The 24,088-nt window shown below is 49.5% G+C and overlaps 1 protein-coding gene across 1 annotated transcript in view; it reads right to left on the reverse strand.

Annotated features, from left to right (window-relative positions):
• Positions 1 to 254: 254 nt before the first annotated feature.
• LOC131955519 (photoreceptor-specific nuclear receptor) overlaps positions 255 to 24,088 on the reverse strand; it is a 32,849-nt gene continuing 9,015 nt past the window's right edge. The window contains exons 2-9 of the mRNA XM_059319673.1: positions 15,491 to 15,619; positions 7,734 to 7,848; positions 7,342 to 7,445; positions 6,398 to 6,595; positions 5,832 to 6,037; positions 2,335 to 2,575; positions 1,923 to 2,028; positions 255 to 1,204 (exon numbers count right to left, since the gene is read on the reverse strand). Coding sequence (XP_059175656.1) covers positions 1,072 to 1,204; positions 1,923 to 2,028; positions 2,335 to 2,575; positions 5,832 to 6,037; positions 6,398 to 6,595; positions 7,342 to 7,445; positions 7,734 to 7,848; positions 15,491 to 15,619 — 1,232 coding nt within the window. The 3' untranslated portion in view covers positions 255 to 1,071. The remainder of the gene's footprint in view (positions 1,205 to 1,922; positions 2,029 to 2,334; positions 2,576 to 5,831; positions 6,038 to 6,397; positions 6,596 to 7,341; positions 7,446 to 7,733; positions 7,849 to 15,490; positions 15,620 to 24,088) is intronic.

A 24,088-nucleotide genomic window follows, 5' to 3' on the forward strand; every position in this document is an offset into this window, starting at 1 on the left:
GATGGTGTCGGGTTGTTATGATGGTGTCGGGTTGTTATGATGGTGTCGGGTTGTTATGATGGTGTCGGGTTGTTATGATGGTGTCGGGTTGTTATGATGGTGTCGGGTTGTTATGATGGTGTCGGGTTGTTATGATGGTGTCGGGTTGTTATGATGGTGTCGGGTTATGATTGTGTCGGGTTGTTATGATGGTGTCGGGTTGTTAACGTTTGACAGAATATAAACAGTGAAGAGATGAAATTGGACAAAAACTGTTGAAGCAAATCTTTTATTGTGCTCTAGCTAGAGAAATACAATTATACACAGCAGGGCAAGCTCAAACCAGGAGGACGGTAGCCTTAGTGCTACCTCAAGTGGACGGTAGCCTTAGTGCTACCTCAAGTGGGCGGTAGCCTTAGTGCTACCTCAAGTGGACGGTAGCCTTAGTGCTACCTCAAGTGGACGGTAGCCTTAGTGCTACCTCAAGTGGGCGGTAGCCTTAGTGCTACCTCAAGTGGACGGTAGCCTTAGTGCTACCTCAAGTGGGCGGTAGCCTTAGTGCTACCTTAAGTGGACGGTAGCCTTAGTGCTACCTCAAGTGGACGGTAGCCTTAGTGCTACCTTAAGTGGACGGTAGCCTTAGTGCTACCTCAAGTGGACGGTAGCCTTAGTGCTACCTCAAGTGGACGGTAGCCTTAGTGCTACCTCAAGTGGACGGTAGCCTTAGTGCTACCTCAAGTGGACGGTAGCCTTAGTGCTACCTCAAGTGGACGATAGCCTTAGTGCTACCTCAAGTGGACGGTAGCCTGGCTTATCAGCAAGCAGTTTTTGGCTACTAGACAAGCGGGGTCTAATGGCTATCTGGGTCTAGAATTGTTGGCCGGACATTCAAACACGAACTGAACTTGAGAGCTGGCTAGAAATAAAAGAAAGTCACGCCCCAGTCAACTTTTGAAAGGTATTGACTTGACTTGGTGCCCCAGTCAAATGTTGAAAGCTGATATACTGACTTTTTAGTGCATCAGTCAACCTTTGAATGGCATTGACTTGGTGCTCCGGTCAACTTTTGAACGGCATTGACTTGACTTGGTGTCAACTTTTGAACATATCACACAGCAGTTTCTCCATGGGCGTGTTGCCGATGGTGCGGCCAAAGAAAAGCCGCTCGATCCTGTCTGACGTCACATAGCGCAGTGTGGGGAGGGCCAGCAGCAGACGGCCAAACCTGCGGCAAAAACAGGGGCAGTTAGTGGTGCAGTCATCTCAGACAGGTGGTGACCTACCTGTAGGGTGGAGACAGGTGGTGACTTACCTGTAGGGTTGAGACAGTTGTTGACCTACCTGTAGGGTTGAGACAGGTGTTGACCTACCTGTAGGATCGAGACAGGTGTTGACCTACCTGTAGGGTTGAGACAGTTGTTGACCTACCTGTAGGGTTGAGACAGGTGTTGACCTACCTGTAGGGTTGAGACAGTTGTTGACCTACCTGTAGGGTTGAGACAGGTGTTGACCTACCTGTAGGGTTGAGACAGTTGTTGACCTACCTGTAGGGTTGAGACAGGTGTTGACCTACCTGTAGGGTTGAGACAGGTGGTGACCTACCTGTAGGATCGAGACAGGTGTTGACCTACCTGTAGGGTTGAGACAGGTGTTAACCTACCTGTAGGGTTGAGACAGGTGTTGACCTACCTGTAGGGTTGAGACAGGTGGTGACCTACCTGTAGGATCGAGACAGGTGTTGACCTACCTGTAGGGTTGAGACAGGTGTTGACCTACCTGTAGGGTTGAGACAGGTGTTAACCTACCTGTAGGGTTGAGACAGGTGTTAACCTACCTGTAGGGTTGAGACAGGTGTTGACCTACCTGTAGGGTTGAGACAGGTGTTAACTTACCTGTAGGGTTGAGTTGACCTACCTGTAGGGTTGAGACAGGTGTTAACTTACCTGTAGGGTTGAGACGGGTGCTGACTCCGGATGTGCTGACCTAACATGACCTGTGCCTGGTCCTGAAGACCTTCAACTTGATGCGGGTCCTTGAGACTTCTGGCATCTGTGACAGACGAGGTCTTTTGTCACGTGACGTTGTACATCTTGCTATGTGTCTGTATGTCTGTGTGTTTGTCTGTGTGTCTGTTTATGTGTGTATGTCTGTATGTATGTGTGTATGTCTGTATGTATGTGTGTATGTCTGGGTATCTGTGTGTATGTCTGTGTATGTGTGTCTGTCTGTGTATCTGTGTATCTGTGTATGTCTGTGTGTCTGTGTATCTGTGTGTCTGTCTGTATGTCTGTGTGTCTGTCTGTGTGTCTGACATTGTGTGCCTGTGTTTGCTCAATTAATAAAACTAGAAATCACCTGACTTAAACAGCACAATGGCCTTGAGACAAGCAAATTCTGCGGGGTCAACTTGAACGACCTTGAACCTTGCCATAACATCCTGCAGAATGCGCATGTCTGAGAAGGGCGTGACCTTGCTGGTGGCGAGGGCGGGGAGGTGGTCGGGGAGGGCGAAGAGTGGACACGCCTCCATGGGCATGGACCACTGGATGGCACACAGCAAGAACAGCTCACTCCACGCCTCCTCGAGCAGGATGACCTGCAGAGAGAGGAGGTCACCCAGCTGACCTACAGTACAGATATCACTAGACCTACAGGTACAGATATCACTAGACCTACAGGTACAGATATCACTAGACCTACAGGTACAGATATCACTAGACCTACAGGTACAGATATCACTAGACCTACAAGTACAGATATCACTAGACCTATAGGTACAGATATCACTAGACCTACAGGTACAGATATCACTTGACCTACAGGTACAGATATCACTGGACCTACAGGTACAGATATCACTAGACCTACAGGTACAGATATCACTAGACCTACAAGTACAGATATCACTTGACCTACAGGTACAGATATCACTTGACCTACAGGTACAGATATCACTTGACCTACAGGTACAGATATCACTAGACCTTTCAGGTACAGATATCACTTGACCTACGGGTACAGATATCACTAGACCTACAAGTACAGATATCACTAGACCTATAGGTACAGATATCACTTGACCTACAGGTACAGATATCACTAGACATACAGGTACAGATATCACTTGACATACAGGTACAGATATCACTAGACCTACAGGTACAGATATCTCTAGACCTACAGGTACAGATATCACTAGACCTACATGTACAGATATCACTTGACCTACAAGTACAGATATCACTAGACCTATAGGTACAGATATCACTAGACCTACAGGTACAGATATCACTGGACCTACAGGTACAGATATCACTGGACCTACAGGTACAGATATCACTAGACCTACAGGTACAGATATCACTTGACCTACGGGTACAGATATCACTAGACCTACAAGTACAGATATCACTAGACCTACAAGTATCACTTGACCTACAGGTACAGATATCACTGGACCTACAGGTACAGATATCACTAGACCTACAGGTACAGATATCACTTGACCTACGGGTACAGATATCACTAGACCTACAGGTACAGATATCACTAGACCTACAAGTACAGATATCACTGGACCTACAGGTACAGATATCACTGGACCTACAGGTACAGATATCACTTGACCTACAGGTACAGATATCACTTGACCTACAGGTACAGATATCACTAGACCTACAGGTACAGATATCACTTGACCTACGGGTACAGATATCACTAGACCTACAGGTACAGATATCACTAGACCTACAGGTACAGATATCACTAGACCTACAGGTACAGATATCACTTGACCTACAGGTACAGATATCACTAGACCTACAAGTACAGATATCACTGGACCTACAGGTACAGATATCACTTGACCTATAGGTACAGATATCACTAGACCTACAGGTACAGATATCACTTGACCTACAGGTACAGATATCACTTGACCTACAGGTACAGATATCACTAGACCTATAGGTACAGATATCACTTGACCTACAAGTACAGATATCACTAGACCTATAGGTACAGATATCACTAGACCTACAGGTACAGATATCACTTGACCTACAGGTACAGATATCACTAGACCTTTCAGGTACAGATATCACTTGACCTACGGGTACAGATATCACTAGACCTACAAGTACAGATATCACTAGACCTATAGGTACAGATATCACTTGACCTACAGGTACAGATATCACTAGACATACAGGTACAGATATCACTTGACATACAGGTACAGATATCACTAGACCTACAGGTACAGATATCTCTAGACCTACAGGTACAGATATCACTAGACCTACATGTACAGATATCACTTGACCTACAAGTACAGATATCACTAGACCTATAGGTACAGATATCACTAGACCTACAGGTACAGATATCACTGGACCTACAGGTACAGATATCACTGGACCTACAGGTACAGATATCACTAGACCTACAGGTACAGATATCACTTGACCTACGGGTACAGATATCACTAGACCTACAAGTACAGATATCACTAGACCTACAAGTATCACTTGACCTACAGGTACAGATATCACTGGACCTACAGGTACAGATATCACTTGACCTACGGGTACAGATATCACTAGACCTACAGGTACAGATATCACTAGACCTACAAGTACAGATATCACTGGACCTACAGGTACAGATATCACTGGACCTACAGGTACAGATATCACTTGACCTACAGGTACAGATATCACTTGACCTACAGGTACAGATATCACTAGACCTACAGGTACAGATATCACTTGACCTACGGGTACAGATATCACTAGACCTACAGGTACAGATATCACTAGACCTACAGGTACAGATATCACTAGACCTACAGGTACAGATATCACTTGACCTACAGGTACAGATATCACTAGACCTACAAGTACAGATATCACTGGACCTACAGGTACAGATATCACTTGACCTATAGGTACAGATATCACTAGACCTACAGGTACAGATATCACTTGACCTACAGGTACAGATATCACTTGACCTACAGGTACAGATATCACTAGACCTATAGGTACAGATATCACTTGACCTACAAGTACAGATATCACTAGACCTATAGGTACAGATATCACTAGACCTACAGGTACAGATATCACTAGACCTACAGGTACAGATATCACTAGACCTACAGGTACAGATATCACTTGACCTACAAGTACAGATATCACTAGACCTACAGGTACAGATATCACTAGACCTACAGGTACACATATCACTAGACCTACAGGTACAGATATTACTAGACCTACAGGTACAGATATCACTAGACCTACAAGTATCACTAGACCTACAAGTACAGATATCACTAGACCTACAAGTACAGATATCACTAGACCTATAGGTACAGATATCACTAGACCTACAGGTACAGATATCACTAGACCTACAAGTATCACTAGACCTACAAGTACAGATATCACTAGACCTACAAGTATCACTAGACCTACAGGTACAGATATCACTTGACCTACAAGTACAGATATCACTAGACCTATAGGTACAGATATCACTAGACCTACAGGTACAGATATCTCTAGACCTACAGGTACAGATATCACTAGACCTACAGGTACAGATATCACTAGACCTACAGGTACAGATATCACTAGACCTACAGGTACAGATATCACTAGACCTACAGGTACAGATATCACTAGACCTACAGGTACAGATATCACTAGACCTACAGGTACAGATATCACTAGACCTACAAGTACAGATATCACTGGACCTACAAGTACAGATATCACTTGACCTATAGATAAGACCTACCACCACCCACCTTGACCTTGACCTAGAGCAAGCATGCATCAACTGACCTGATCACGGAAGGGCAGGTTGGCAAACGAGGGCAGGTTTTTGGCCCACTTGACCGCCATGAAGAGCAGACGGGCCGAGCACTCGTACAGGGTCTCGTGGCCCGGGGGGTAGATGGCGCTCTCCGTGTACAGCAGGCTGGGCTGGGGGGCCGGGCCGTGCTGGTGAGCCTCGCTTTCAATGCTGGTCACGTCGATGTTCTCGTCACCTGTGGAGATGTCCCAGATCATGTCACCTGACGTGACAGTCTCATGTCAACTGACGTGACAGTCTCATGTCAACTGGCGTGACAGTCTCATGTCAACTGGCGTGACAGTCTCATGTCAACTGGCGTGACAGTCTCATGTCAACTGACGTGACAGTCCCATGTCAACTGGCGTGACAGTCTCATGTCAACTGGCGTGACAGTCCCATGTCAACTGGCGTGATAGTCCCATGTCACCTGACGTGACAGTCTCATGTCAACTGGCGTGACAGTCTCATGTCAACTGGCGTGACAGTCCCATGTCACCTGACGTGACAGTCTCATGTCATCTGACGTGATAAACTAACGTGACACTACCCTCACCTGTGTCGTCCTGGTCAGGTTTGCTGACCTCGACCGTCATGAGGCTGGCCATGAACCTGTGCCCCGCCCCCGGGCTGAAGGCGGGGTGGGTGGCGCTGACCGTGGCGCTGGAGGGGACGAGGGGCTGCTCGAGCTCGTGCTGGATCTGGTCCTCGCGCACCTGGGCCGTGTTCCTGGGCTGGCGCTCGTTCTGGACGGCTGGAACACAGGGTCAAGGTCATCACAGGGTCAAGGTCATCACAGGCTCAACAAAGTCACGTGGGCTACAGCGTCAAGTGGTAGTCAATAGCATCCCCATCTTACCTTATGTCCCAACCCCACCATCTAGATGTCACCCATTTTACCTAATTCATGCCCCCCCCCACCCCATATAGGTGACACCCATCTTACCTTATTCATGTTCCTATCTAGATGTCACCCATCTTACCATCTTTATTCATGCCCATCTGTCACCCATCTTACCATCTTTATTCATGCCCATCTGTCACCAATCTTACCATCTTTATTCATGCCCATCTGTCACCCATCTTACCATCTTTATTCATGCCCATCTGTATGTCACCCATCTTACCATCTTTATTCATGCCCATCTGTCACCCATCTTACATCTTTATTCATGCCCATCTGTATGTCACCCATCTTACCATCTTTATTCATGCCCATCTGTATGTCACCCATCTTACCATCTTTATTCATGCCCATCTGTATGTCACCCATCTTACCATCTTTATTCATGCCCATCTGTATGTCACCCATCTTACCATCTTTATTCATGCCCATCTGTATGTCACCCATCTTACCATCTTTATTCATGCCCATCTGTATGTCACCCATCTTACCATCTTTATTCATGCCCATCTGTCACCCATCTTACCATCTTTATTCATGCCCATCTGTCACCCATCTTACCATCTTTATTCATGCCCATCTGTCACCCATCTTACCATCTTTATTCATGCCCATCTGTATACACTTTTTGAGCCTGCAGGCCTGACACTGGTTCCTGTGGGCCTTATCAACTGTACACAGCCCAGTTCCCGCCTGACATCTGGAAATGACATTTGACATTAGTACATGACATCTATTTGATATACAGCACTATCGTCATGACATAGTCACCTATTACTCCTGTAGATGACATGTGCACGTCTCACCTGTAGATGACATGTACATGTCTCACCTGTAGATGCCATGTGCATGTCTCACCTGTAGATGCCATGTGCATGTCTCACCTGTAGATGACATGTGCACGTCTCACCTGTAGATGACATGTGCACGTCTCACCTGTAGATGACATGTGCACGTCTCACCTGTAGATGACATGTGCACGTCTCACCTGTATATCAACTTCCGTCTGACGCTCCTCTTGAAGAAGCCGCTGCAGCCGTTACATGCCAGGATGCCGTAATGTTTTCCGCTGGACGTGTCGCCACACACTACACACATCAGACCTGGGGACACACTACACACATCAGACCTGGGGACACACTACACACTACACACATCAGACCTGGGGACACACTACACACATCAGACCTGGGGACACACTACACACATCAGACCTGGGGACACACTACACACTACACACATCAGACCTGGGGACACACTACACACTACACACATCAGACCTGGGGACACACTACACACATCAGACCTGGGGACACACTACACACTACACACATCAGACCTGGGGACACACTACACACATCAGACTTGGGGACACACTACACACATCAGACCTGGGGACACACTACACACTACACACATCAGACCTGGGGACACACTACACACATCAGACCTGGGGACACACTACACACATCAAACCTGGGGACACACTACACACATCAGACCTGGGGACACACTACACACTACACACATCAGACCTGGGGACACACTACACACATCAGACCTGGGGACACACTACACACATCAGACCTGGGGACACACTACACACTACACACATCAAACCTGGGGACACACTACACACTACACACATCAGACCTGGGGACACACTACACACTACACACATCAGACCTGGGGACACACTACACACATCAGACCTGGGGACACACTACACACATCAGACCTGGGGACACACTACACACATCAGACCTGGGGACACACTACACACTACACACATCAGACCTGGGGACACACTACACACTACACACATCAGACCTGGGGACACACTACACACATCAGACCTGGGGACACACTACACACATCAGACCTGGGGACACACTACACACATCAGACCTGGGGACACACTACACACTACACACATCAAACCTGGGGACACACTACACACATCAGACCTGGTGACACACTACACACTACACACATCAGACCTGGGGACACACTACACACATCAGACCTGGGGACACACTACACACTACACACATCAGACCTGGGGACACACTACACACATCAGACCTGGGGACACACTACACACATCAGACCTCGGGACACACTACACACATCAAACCTGGGGACACACTACACACTACACACATCAGACCTGGGGACACACTACACACATCAAACCTGGGGACACACTACACACATCAGACCTGGGGACACACTACACACATCAGACCTGGGGACACACTACACACATCAGACCTGGGGACACACTACACACTACACACATCAGACCTGGGGACACACTACACACATCAGACCTGGGGACACACTACACACATCAGACCTGGGGACACACTACACACTACACACATCAGACCTGGGGTCACACTACACACTACACACATCAGACCTGGGGACACACTACACACATCAGACCTGGGGACACACTACACATCAGACCTGGGGACACACTACACACTACACACATCAGACCTGGGGACACACTACACACATCAAACCTGGGGACACACTACACACATCAGACCTGGGGACACACTACACACTACACACATCAAACCTGGGGACACACTACACACTACACACATCAGACCTGGGGACACACTACACACATCAGACCTGGGGACACACTACACACATCAGACCTGGGGACACACTACACACATCAGACCTGGGGACACACTACACACATCAGACCTCGGGACACACTACACACATCAGACCTGGGGACACACTACACACTACACACATCAGACCTGGGGACACACTACACACATCAGACCTGGGGACACACTACACACATCAGACCTGGGGACACACTACACACATCAGACGGGGACACACTACACACATCAGACGGGGACACACTACACACATCAGACGGGGACACACTACACACATCAGACCTGGGGACACACTACACACATCAGACCTGGGGACACACTACACACATCAGACCTGGGGACACACTACACACTACACACATCAGACCTGGGGACACACTACACACTACACACATCAGACCTGGGGACACACTACACACATCAGACCTGGGGACACACTACACACATCAGACGGGGACACACTACACACTACACACATCAGACCTGGGGACACACTACACACTACACACATCAGACCTGGGGACACACTACACACATCAGACCTGGGGACACACTACACACATCAGACCTGGGGACACACTACACACTACACACATCAGACCTGGGGACACACTACACACATCAGACCTGGGGACACACTACACACATCAGACGGGGACACACTACACACTACACACATCAGACCTGGGGACACACTACACACTACACACATCAGACCTGGGGACACACTACACACTACACACATCAGACCTGGGGACACACTACACACTACACACATCAGACCTGGGGACACACTACACACATCAGACCTGGGGACACACTACACACATCAGACCTGGGGACACACTACACACATCAGACCTGAGGACACACTACACACTACACACATCAGACCTGGGGACACACTACACACATCAGACCTGGGGACACACTACACACATCAGACCTGGGGACACACTACACACATCAGACCTGGGGACACACTACACACTACACACATCAGACCTGGGGACACACTACACACATCAGACCTGGGGACACACTACACACATCAGACCTGGGGACACACTACACACATCAGACCTGGGGACACACTACACACATCAGACCTGGGGACACACTACACACATCAGACCTGGGGACACACTACACACATCAGACCTGGGGACACACTACACACATCAGACCTGGGGACACACTACACACATCAGACCTGGGGACACACTACACACTACACACATCAGACCTGGGGACACACTACACACTACACACATCAGACCTGGGGACACACTACACACATCAGACCTGGGGACACACTACACACATCAGACCTGGGGACACACTACACACATCAGACCTGGGGACACACTACACACTACACACATCAGACCTGGGGACACACTACACACATCAGACCTGGGGACACACTACACACATCAGACCTGGGGACACACTACACACTACACACATCAGACCTGGGGACACACTACACACTACACACATCAGACCTGGGGACACACTACACACTACACACATCAGACCTGGGGACACACTACACACTACACACATCAGACCTGGGGACACACTACACACTACACACATCAGACCTGGGGACACACTACACACATCAGACCTGGGGACACACTACACACATCAGACCTGGGGACACACTACACACTACACACATCAGACCTGGGGACACACTACACACTACACACATCAGACCTGGGGACACACTACAAACTACACACATCAGACCTGGGGACACACTACACACATCAGACCTGGGGACACACTACACACTACACACATCAGACCTGGGGACACACTACACACTACACACATCAGACCTGGGGACACACTACACACTACACACATCAGACCTGGGGACACACTACACACTACACACATCAGACCTGGGGACACACTACACACTACACACATCAGACCTGGGGACACACTACACACATCAGACCTGGGGACACACTACACACATCAGACCTGGGGACACACTACACACATCAGACCTGGGGACACACTACACACATCAGACCTGGGGACACACTACACACTACACACATCAGACCTGGGGACACACTACACACATCAGACCTGGGGACACACTACACACATCAGACCTGGGGACACACTACACACATCAGACCTGGGGACACACTACACACTACACACATCAGACCTGGGGACACACTACACACATCAGACCTGGGGACACACTACACACTACACACATCAGACCTGGGGACACACTACACACATCAGACCTGGGGACACACTAGACACTACACACATCAGACCTGGGGACACACTACACACTACACACATCAGACCTGGGGACACACTACACACATCAGACCTGGGGACACACTACACACATCAGACCTGGGGACACACTACACACTACACACATCAGACCTGGGGACACACTACACACTGCACACATCAGACCTGGGGACACACTACACACATCAGACGGGGACACACTACACACATCAGACCTGGGGACACACTACACACATCAGACCTGGGGACACACTACACACTACACACATCAGACCTGGGGACACACTACACACTGCACACATCAGACCTGGGGACACACTACACACATCAGACCTGGTGACACACTACACACATCAGACCTGGGGACACACTACACACTACACACATCAGACCTGGGGACACACTACACACATCAGACGGGGACACACTACACACATCAGACCTGGGGACACACTACACACATCAGACCTGGGGACACACTACACACTACACACATCAGACCTGGGGACACATTACACACATCAGACCTGGGGACACACTACACACTACACACATCAGACCTGGGGACACACTACACACATAAGACGGGGACACACTACACACATCAGACCTGGGGACACACTACACACATCAGACCTGGGGACACACTACACACTACACACATCAGACCATGGGACACACTACACACATCAGACCTGGGGACACACTACACACATCAGACCTGGGGACACACTACACACTACACACATCAGACCTGGGGACACACTACACACTACACACATCAGACCTGGGGACACACTACACACTACACACATCAGACCTGGGGACACACTACACACTACACACATCAGACCTGGGGACACACTACACACTACACACATCAGACCTGGGGACACACTACACACTGCACACATCAGACCTGGGGACACACTACACACATCAGACCTGGGGACACACTACACACATCAGACCTGGGGACACACTACACACTACACACATCAGACCTGGGGACACACTACACACATCAGACCTGGGGACACACTACACACATCAGACCTGGGGACACACTACACACATCAGACCTGGGGACACACTACACACTACACACATCAGACCTGGGGACACACTACACACATCAGACCTGGGGACACACTACACACATCAGACCTGGGGACACACTACACACTACACACATCAGACCTGGGGACACACTACACACATCAGACCTGGGGACACACTACACACATCAGACCTGGAGACACACTACACACTACACACATCAGACCTGGGGACACACTACACACTGCACACATCAGACCTGGGGACACACTACACACATCAGACCTGGTGACACACTACACACATCAGACCTGGGGACACACTACACACATCAGACCTGGGGACACACTACACACTACACACATCAGACCTGGGGACACACTACACACTGCACACATCAGACCTGGGGACACACTACACACATCAGACCTGGGGACACACTACACACATCAGACCTGGTGACACACTACACACATCAGACCTGGGGACACACTACACACTACACACATCAGACCTGGGGACACACTACACACATCAGACGGGGACACACTACACACATCAGACCTGGGGACACACTACACACATCAGACCTGGGGACACACTACACACTACACACATCAGACCTGGGGACACATTACACACATCAGACCTGGGGACACACTACACACTACACACATCAGACCTGGGGACACACTACACACATCAGACGGGGACACACTACACACTACACACATCAGACCTGGGGACACACTAGACACTACACACATCAGACCTGGGGACACACTACACACTACACACATCAGACCTGGGGACACACTACACACATCAGACCTGGTGACACACTACACACATCAGACCTGGGGACACACTACACACATCAGACCTGGGGACACACTACACACATCAGACCTGGGGACACACTACACACTACACACATCAGACCTGGGGACACACTACACACATCAGACCTGGGGACACACTACACACTACACACATCAGACCTGGGGACACACTACACACATCAGACCTGGGGACACACTACACACATCAGACCTGGGGACACACTACACACTACACACATCAGACCTGGGGACACACTACACACATCAGACCTGGGGACACACTACACACATCAGACCTGGGGACACACTACACACTACACACATCAGACCTGGGGACACACTACACACATCAGACCTGGGGACACACTACACACATCAGACCTGGGGACACACTACACACATCAGACCTGGGGACACACTACACACTACACACATCAGACCTGGGGACACACTACACACATCAGACGGGGACACACTACACACATCAGACCTGGGGACACACTACACACATCAGACCATGGGACACACTACACACATCAGACCTGGGGACACACTACACACTACACACATCAGACCTGGGGACACACTACACACATCAGACCTGGGGTCACACTACACACTACACACATCAGACCTGGGGACACACTACACACATCAGACCTGGGGACACACTACACACTACACACATCAGACCTGGGGACACACTACACACTACACACATCAGACCTGGGGACACACTACACACATCAGACCTGGGGACACACTACACACTACACACATCAGACCTGGGGACACACTACACACTGCACACATCAGACCTGGGGACACACTACACACATCAGACCTGGTGACACACTACACACATCAGACCTGGGGACACACTACACACATCAGACCTGGGGACACACTACACACTACACACATCAGACCTGGGGACACACTACACACTGCACACATCAGACCTGGGGACACACTACACACATCAGACCTGGGGACACACTACACACATCAGACCTGGTGACACACTACACACATCAGACCTGGGGACACACTACACACTACACACATCAGACCTGGGGACACACTACACACATCAGACCTGGGGACACACTACACACTACACACATCAGACCTGGGGACACATTACACACATCAGACCTGGGGACACACTACACACTACACACATCAGACCTGGGGACACACTACACACATCAGACGGGGACACACTACACACATCAGACCTGGGGACACACTACACACATCAGACCTGGGGACACACTACACACATCAGACCTGGGGACACACTACACACTACACACATCAGACCTGGGGACACACTACACACATCAGACCTGGTGACACACTACACACTACACACATCAGACCTGGGGACACACTACACACTACACACATCAGACCATGGGACACACTACACACATCAGACCTGGGGACACACTAGACACTACACACATCAGACCTGGGGACACACTACACACTACACACATCAGACCTGGGGACACACTACACACATCAGACGGGGACACACTACACACATCAGACCTGGGGACACACTACACACATCAGACCTGGGGACACACTACACACATCAGACCTGGGGACACACTACACACATCAGACCTGGGGACACACTACACACATCAGACCTGGGGACACACTACACACTACACACATCAGACCTGGGGACACACTACACACTACACACATCAGACCTGGGGACACACTACACACATCAGACCTGGGGACACACTACACACTACACACATCAGACCTGGGGACACACTACACACATCAGACCTGGTTACACTCCTGCTATCCCTATGACATGATATGACACTACTCCCCCCCTCCACCTCCCCATCACATACCTGGTGTGTTTTTCTTGATAGGCCCCCCGCCGGGCGAGAGGCTGGGGGAGGGGGAGCCCACGGCGCAGATCTCTGTAGAGCCTGGTCTCGGGCTGTTGGACAGCTCAGACAGCCGGGGACTGGTGGAGGCTGTAACACGTGGGACAGCTGTCAGTTGTCTGTTACACCACACTCACCCACACCTCCACTCACACCCCAGACACACACACCATCACCCACACACACCCCCACACACACCCAAGCACACACCCTCACCCACACCCACACACCCACACCCTCACCCACACCTTCACCCACCCACACCCACACACCCTCACCCACACCCTCACCCCCACACACACCCTCACCCACACCCTCATCCACACCCTCACCCACACACACACCTATACCACCCCCTCACCCCCACACACACCCTCACCTACACCCTCACCCACACCCACACACCCTCACCCCCACACACACCCTCACCCACACCCTCACCCACACACACACACCCATACCCACACACACCTCCACTCACACCCTAGACACACAAGGGACAGATATGTGTAACTTGCGATCTCTAGAAGGCAACTATCACCGTCCGTAAGCTTGCGGGTTAATATAATGTTTGCAGAATTGCAGGAATTGATGCCATTCGACAAAAATTTAGGGAGGTGACACCAAAAGCAACGTCCCCCGAAGTGGATTAGGGTGAAACCACTTAAGAAATTTACAAATCTAAATATCATTCGATCAAGTAAATTATTATACAACAGCCTACATGAGTGTGTGTATGTTTTCGTGTGTATCGTTGTATCGATGTTCTTATTTTTCCTTTTTTACTTTCTCGTATATACGAAGTATAGAGAAAGTCTTGTAATCGTGCAACAACAAAAAAATCGAGATTTTTACAAATCTCGACGTTTTACATCTCACTGATACGGAAAAACATAATTTTGCAATCTTGCCCGTATGTCTGTGTGTCTGTCTGTCTGTGTGTGTGTGTCTGTGTGTAAATACGATAACTTGAGTACCGTTATAGCTAGGTTGATGAAATTTCATATACAGGTATTTTATCAAAATCGTAGATCCATATCAACTTTTGAGCAATTTCCGATAACCGGAAGTGGTACTTTTTCTACTTTGAATTTTTCAAAAGCGTATAACTTGAGTACTATTTCAGATAGATAAATGAAATTTCACATGTAAGTAAAAGATCTAATTCTCTACCTATTATCAAATTTCGAATAATTTTCGTTGACCGTAAGTACTAATTTACGCAATTTCCGATTTCTCAAAAAACGAATGTAAATTTATAAAGTACTAATAATATTGCGCACTATTATGAACATTTTGTTTTGGCGTTCGCTTGGTGCGCAATTCATTTTTCTACTACATTTTATTCTATTTTTAAAAGATTAAGTAAACAAAAATCATGTCTATATTCCGAGTTGCCATCCCACGTAGTGTTATATTAGAATATTCGAGAAAGTTTAGGGGAGATCACTCCCGGTTTATTACCGGGAAGTATTGGAATCGTGCAAAAAATCACATGAAATTTTCAGCTTTCATCGTTTTACACCTCAGTACAGCTAGGTTGGTGAAATGTCACATATAAGTATTATGTCAAATTGTTTGCTCTATATCAACATTTCAGCAATTTCCGATAACCGTAAGTGGAGCTTGTTCTACTTTTAGTTTTTCAAAAGCCCATAACTTGAGTACCGTTTCAGATAGATTGACGAAATTTCACAAATAAGTAAAAGATCTAATTCTCTGCCTTCTTTCAAATTTTGAGTAATTTCCGTTGACCGGAAGTAGTAATTTTCCTATTTCCGAATTCTCAAAAAATGCATATGGATTTATAATGTACTAATGGTATTCCGCACTATTATACACATGTTATTTGCCGTTCAATTGGTGCTCAATTATTTTTGTACGAAATTCTATTTTAAAAAAGTTTAAGTAATTAAAAATGGCTTAAAAGTCATGTTTATATCTCGAGTTGCCATTCCCACTTAGTGTTATTATTTTCTAACCGATTTTGTTATTCATTATTTGTTGAAAGGGTTATTTCTCTATTCTACTAAAAGTTGTGTGCTAGAAATCTATATGGCCAAAATAAATTTATATCTTTTTCACGGATTTGTGTCATTGTCATATGTTTCAATATGTAATAATTCAAATGAAAACATTTTGTTCTTTAATCACTATTTAAAAGTGCGTGTTACAAAATAACACACTTTTGAAATGTATTAATACATTGTAAATAAATTAAGTTAAAAAACTTATGAGACTGAAATGAATAATGGACACCATTTGCAACAAAACATGAGCAACAGATAGATAGAACTGGTTGGCTTGCCATATTGACAAATTTTGACACTTTTTTTTTTTGCACCATTAAAAGAGTTGCAAATCGCTATGGGTTATGTTAAATTAAAATAATTTGATTACAAAATTAAGTATACCCATAAAAGGTAGAGAACTTCTAACGGATTAAAAAAAAAGTATTTGTCGCTAGGTTACTCATTTTCCTATGCATTACAATTTGAAGTAAAAAAAGATACATACATGAGTATACACATACTTACAAGGCTATATAGAATATATATAGAAACTATATACTTTTAACGTTTTCCGTCCCCCCCACCTCTAGCCCTCACATCTCCCCACACAATTACCTTACCCCCCCCCCCCCCCCCGCCCAGCAGCCCAGGAAAGTCTGGCAACAATTAGCAAATGGCACCGCCTGACAAAGGTCTCTATCTAGCGGTTTGATGCCGACCGGAAGTGTCATGAGCACGTGACCGGCAGGAAGTGACGCAGATTAAAGGAACAAACGTCACGTTAGGGCTCATCTCATTTCACCAGCAGCCACGGGAAATTTCCGGCGCTGCGCATGCGTGAACATTTAAGACAGGAAGCCGGGCTATTGTCAGCGGTCGCACGGATTAGGGGCAGGTAACTCAATGAGAGCAATTCATCAGGGGCAGGTAACTCAATCAGAGCAACTCATCAGGCAAATGGCAGATCAATCCTGGGATCAACGTCTGACACAACCAGACTAGGCTAAATACCTGGCACAGCCAGAAGGCTAAATACCTGACACAACCAGACAAGACTAAATACCTGACACAGACTAGGCTAAATATCTGACACAGACTAGGCTAAATACCTGACACAGACTAGGTTAAATACCTGACACAGACTAGGCTAAATACCTGACACAGACTAGGCTAAATACCTGACACAGACTAGGCTAAATATCTGACACAGACTAGGCTAAATACCTGACACAGACTAGGCTAAATACCTGGCACAGCCAGAAGGCTAAATACCTGACACAGACTAGGCTAAATACCTGACACAGACTAGGCTAAATACCTGACACAGACTAGGCTAAATACCTGACACAGACTAGGCTAAATACCTGACACAGACTAGGCTAAATACCTGACACAGACTAGGCTAAATACCTGACACAGACTAGGCTAAATACCTGACACAGACTAGGCTAAATACCTGACACAGACTAGGCTAAATACCTGACACAGACTAGGCTAAATACCTGACACAGACTAGGCTAAATACCTGACACAGACTAGGCTAAATACCTGACACAGACTAGGCTAAATACCTGACACAGACTAGGCTAAATACCTGACACAGACTAGGCTAAATACCTGACACAGACTAGGCTAAATACCTGACACAGACTAGGCTAAATACCTGACACAGACTAGGCTAAATACCTGACACAGACTAGGCTAAATACCTGACACAGACTAGGCTAAATACCTGACACAGACTAGGCTAAATACCTGACACAGACTAGGCTAAATACCTGACACAGACTAGGCTAAATACCTGACACAGACTAGGCTAAATACCTGACACAGACTAGGCTAAATACCTGACACAAATAGCCGACTGCACAAACAGCCGACAAACACCTGGGAAGAAAAGACATCAGCTGTCTCATATCCCTGTCTTCACCGGCAACCGATTTATGTTATTATCTCCCCTGACTTAACAGATTTGTTATGTTATTATCTCCCCTGACTTAACCGATTTGTTATGTTATTATCTCCCCTGACTTAACCGATTTGTTATGTTATTATCTCCCCTGACTTATCCCGTTTGTCGCCCCCCCCCCCCCCCCCCCCCACCGTCCCGGGTAGCAATAATTGTTTCGTCCTTTGAAGGTCCAGCCGTCACGTTGGTTTTCCTAAAGTCGACGTGTGTGGGCAAACATACCCCCCCCCCCCTGCTAGAGGGCGCTACATTATTTCTGTTTGTTCAGCCCCCCCCCCTGCTAAAGGGCGCTACATTATTTCTGTTTGTTCAGCCCCCCCCCCCCCTGCTAGAGGGCGCTACATTATTTCTGTTTGTTCAGCCCCCCCCCCCCCCCCGCTAGAGGGCGCTACATTATTTCTGTTTGTTAAGCACGCGTGGCGGTAAAGGACTGTTTGCGGGCGGAGTTTCTCACCGTGCGACCAATCAGCCGAGCCATAGAAAGCACGTGATGGAAGTCAAACAACACGGCGCTCTGCTGTCGTCTGCTTCATTGTAGCAGCAGAGATCAGACGGATTAGCCGGCGACTGGCAGTCATGTCGTCATTGTCACATGACACTGACAACAACCGGACTTTGTCACACGTGTTGTCACGTGATGTCAGGATTGTCACTGTTACTACATATACGCTAAGCGATGTCGGTATGTTCAAGCCGGCATGTTCAAGCCGGCTATTTATTTCCGGCACGTTGAAGCCGTCCTGATGAAACCGGCATGTGTACGTACGCTGATCGGGATTCCTCTTTCATCTTTTGTGTCCGCGCTCGTCAAAGGTTAATATCAAGTCGGGGATCAAAGGCGCCTGACGTAGGCAGTGGGTAGACGGTTGACAGGGACTGGCTGTCCTCTAGCTCGTCCGCGCGCTGTAAGCCCGGCATTGTGTGGACATGAAGGGCCACAAACTCTCGTGTGTACCCCACGGGTGTACGCCGGGATTAGACGCGTGTCCGGGTACGGGTTCAACCGGCAGCTTAGTATGGGACGTGGGTCAATACAGGGGTCGTGGGTCAATACAAGGGTCGTGGGCAAATTCAAGGGTCGTGGGTCAATACAAGGGTCGTGGGTCAATACAAGGGACATGGGTCAATACAAGGGTCAAGACACGGGTCGTGGGTCAATACAAGGGTCGTGGGTCAATACAGGGGTCGTGGGTCAATACAAGGGTCGTGGGTCAATACACGGGTCGTGGGTCAATACAAGGGTCAATACAAGAAACGTGGGTCAATACAAGGGTCGTGGGTCAATTCAAGGGTCGTGGGTCAATACAAGGGTCGTGGGTCAATACAAGGGTCGTGGGTCAATACAAGGGTCAATACACGGGTCGTGGGTCAATACAAGGGTCGTGGGTCAATACAAGGGTCGTGGGTCAATACACGGGTCGTGGGTCAATACAAGGGTCGTGGGTCAATACACGGGTCGTGGGTCAATACACGGGTCGTGGGTCAATACAAGGGTCGTGGGTCAATACAAGGGTCGTGGGTCAATACACGGGTCGTGGGTCAATACAAGGGTCAATACAAGAAACGTGGGTCAATACAAGGGTCGTGGGTCAATACACGGGTCGTGGGTCAATACAAGGGTCGTGGGTCAATACAAGGGTCGTGGGTCAATACAAGGGTCGTGGGTCAATACAAGGGTCAATACAAGAAACGTGGGTCAATACACGGGTCGTGGGTCAATACAACGGTCAATACAAAGAACGTGGGTCAATTCAAGGGTCGTGGGTCAATAAGGGTCGTGGGTCAATACAAGGGAAGTGGGTCAATACAAGGGTCGTGGGTCAATACAAGGGAAGTGGGTCAATACAAGGGAAGTGGGTCAATAGAGGGATCGTGTGACGTGGGGCACTATTCAACCGACCCCTCCCTCTACGTCACAACTGACCCCTCTATCCATGTCACAACTGACCCCTCTATCCATGTCACAACTGACCACTCTATCCATGTCACAACCGACCCCTCCCTCTACGTCACAACTGACCCCTCTATCCATGTCACAACTGACCACTCTATCCATGTCACAACTGACCCCTCTATCCATGTCACAACTGACCCCTCTATCCATGTCACAACTGACCACTCTATCTACGTCACAACTGATCCTCTATCCATGTCACAACTGACCCCTCTATCCATGTCACAACTGACCCCTCTATCCATGTCACAACTGACCACTCTATCTACGTCACAACTGACCCCTCTATCCATGTCACAACTGACCCCTCTATCCATGTCACAACCGACCCCTCCCTCTACGTCACAACTGACCCCTCCCTCTACGTCACAACTGACCCCTCTATCCATGTCACAACTCACCCCTCTATCCATGTCACAACTGACCCCTCTATCTACGTCACAACTGACCACTCTATCCATGTCACAACTGACCCCTCTATCCATGTCACAACTGACCCCTCTATCCATGTCACAACTGACCACTCTATCCATGTCACAACTGACCCCTCTATCCATGTCACAACTGACCCCTCTATCCATGTCACAACTGACCACTCTATCTACGTCACAACTGATCCTCTATCGATGTCACAACTGACCCCTCTATCCATGTCACAACTGACCCCTCTATCCATGTCACAACTGACCACTCTATCTACGTCACAACTGACCCCTCTATCCATGTCACAACTGACCCCTCTATCCATGTCACAACCGACCCCTCCCTCTACGTCACAACTGACCCCTCCCTCTACGTCACAACTGACCCCTCTATCCATGTCACAACTCACCCCTCTATCCATGTCACAACTGACCCCTCTATCTACGTCACAACTGACCACTCTATCCATGTCACAACTGACCCCTCTATCCATGTCACAACTGACCCCTCTATCCATGTCACAACTGACCACTCTATCTATGTCACAACTGACCCCTCTATCCATGTCACAACTGACCCCTCTATGTCACAACTGACCCCTATTGTCACAAATGAGACTTCCCTGCTGCTGTAATCTCCCAGCTCCTGACTGGGGCCACAGGGGAGGGGCGGGGCTGATTAGATTGTCCCTAAAGTCCCATGACGCTCATGTCGCCTGAGATTGACGAGGATTCTCAAAAGGTCATAAAGCAGACCTCCATGGCCGCCATTGGCCGTCTCGCGCGCTCAATTCTCTCAAGATTTATGTACTCACTTGCTCGGGGTCACAGGCTCTGGGGTCACATGCTTTGGGATCGGTGGGTCTGGGGTCGGTGGGTCTAAAATATTTGGATGGGTGGGGTGGTCGACCAGTGGGGATGGGGTGGTTGACGGGAGCGGTTGGGTGGTTGACGGGAGGGGTTGGGTGGTTGACGGGAGGGGTGGGGTGGGGTGGTTGACGGGAGGGGCGGGGTGGGTGGGTTGGTTGACGGGATGGGGTGGGGTGGTTGACGGGAGGGGCGGGGTGGTTGACGGGGGTGGGGTGGGGTGGTTGACGGGATGGGGTGGGGTGGGTGGGGTGGTTGACGGGATGGGGTGGGGTGGTTGACGGGAGGGGGCGGGGTGGTTGACGGGGGTGGGGTGGGGTGGTTGACGGGGGTGGGGTGGGGTGGTTGACGGGAGGGGTGGGGTGGTTGACGGGGGTGGGGTGGGGTGGTTGACGGGGGTGGGGTGGGGTGGTTGACGGGAGGGGCGGGGTGGTTGACGGGGGTGGGGTGGGGTGGTTGACGGGGGTGGGGTGGGGTGGTTGACGGGAGGGGTGGGGTGGTTGACGGGATGGGGTAGGATGGTTGACGGGATGGGGTGGGGTGGTCGACCAGTGGGGATGGAGTGGTCGACCAGTGGGGATGGGGTGGGGTGGTTGACGGGATGGGGTGGGGTTGGTGGGGTGGTTGACGGGATGGGGTGGGGTGGGTGGGGGGGTTGACGGGATGGGGTGGGGTGGGTGGGGGGGTTGACGGGATGGGGTGGGGTGGTTGACGGGAGGGGCGGGGTGGTTGACGGGGGTGGGGTGGGGTGGTTGACGGGGGTGGGGTGGGGTGGTTGACGGGAGGGGTGGGGTGGTTGACGGGGGTGGGGTGGGGTGGTTGACGGGGGTGGGGTGGGGTGGTTGACGGGAGGGGCGGGGTGGTTGACGGGGGTGGGGTGGGGTGGTTGACGGGGGTGGGGTGGGGTGGTTGACGGGAGGGGTGGGGTGGTTGACGGGATGGGGTAGGATGGTTGACGGGATGGGGTGGGGTGGTCGACCAGTGGGGATGGAGTGGTCGACCAGTGGGTATGGGGTGGGGTGGTTGACGGGATGGGGTGGGGTTGGTGGGGTGGTTGACGGGATGGGGTGGGGTGGGTGGGGGGGTTGACGGGATGGGGTGGGGTGGGTGGGGGGGTTGACGGGATGGGGTGGGGTGGTTGACGGGATGGGGTGGGGTGGTTGACGGGATGTGGTGGGGTGGGGTGGTTGACGGGAGGGGTGGGGTGGTTGACGGGAGGGGTGGGGTGGTTGACCAGTGGGGATGGGGTAGGGTGGTTGATGGGAGGGGTGGGGTGGTTGACGGGAGGGGAGGGGTGGTTGACGGGAGGGGTGGGGTGGTTGACCAGTGGGGATG

The sequence above is a fragment of the Physella acuta genome, unplaced genomic scaffold (assembly GCF_028476545.2).
Source record: "Physella acuta isolate Inbredline_101_S28 unplaced genomic scaffold, ASM2847654v3 ptg000079l, whole genome shotgun sequence".
Classification (NCBI taxonomy): Eukaryota; Metazoa; Mollusca; class Gastropoda; family Physidae; genus Physella; species Physella acuta.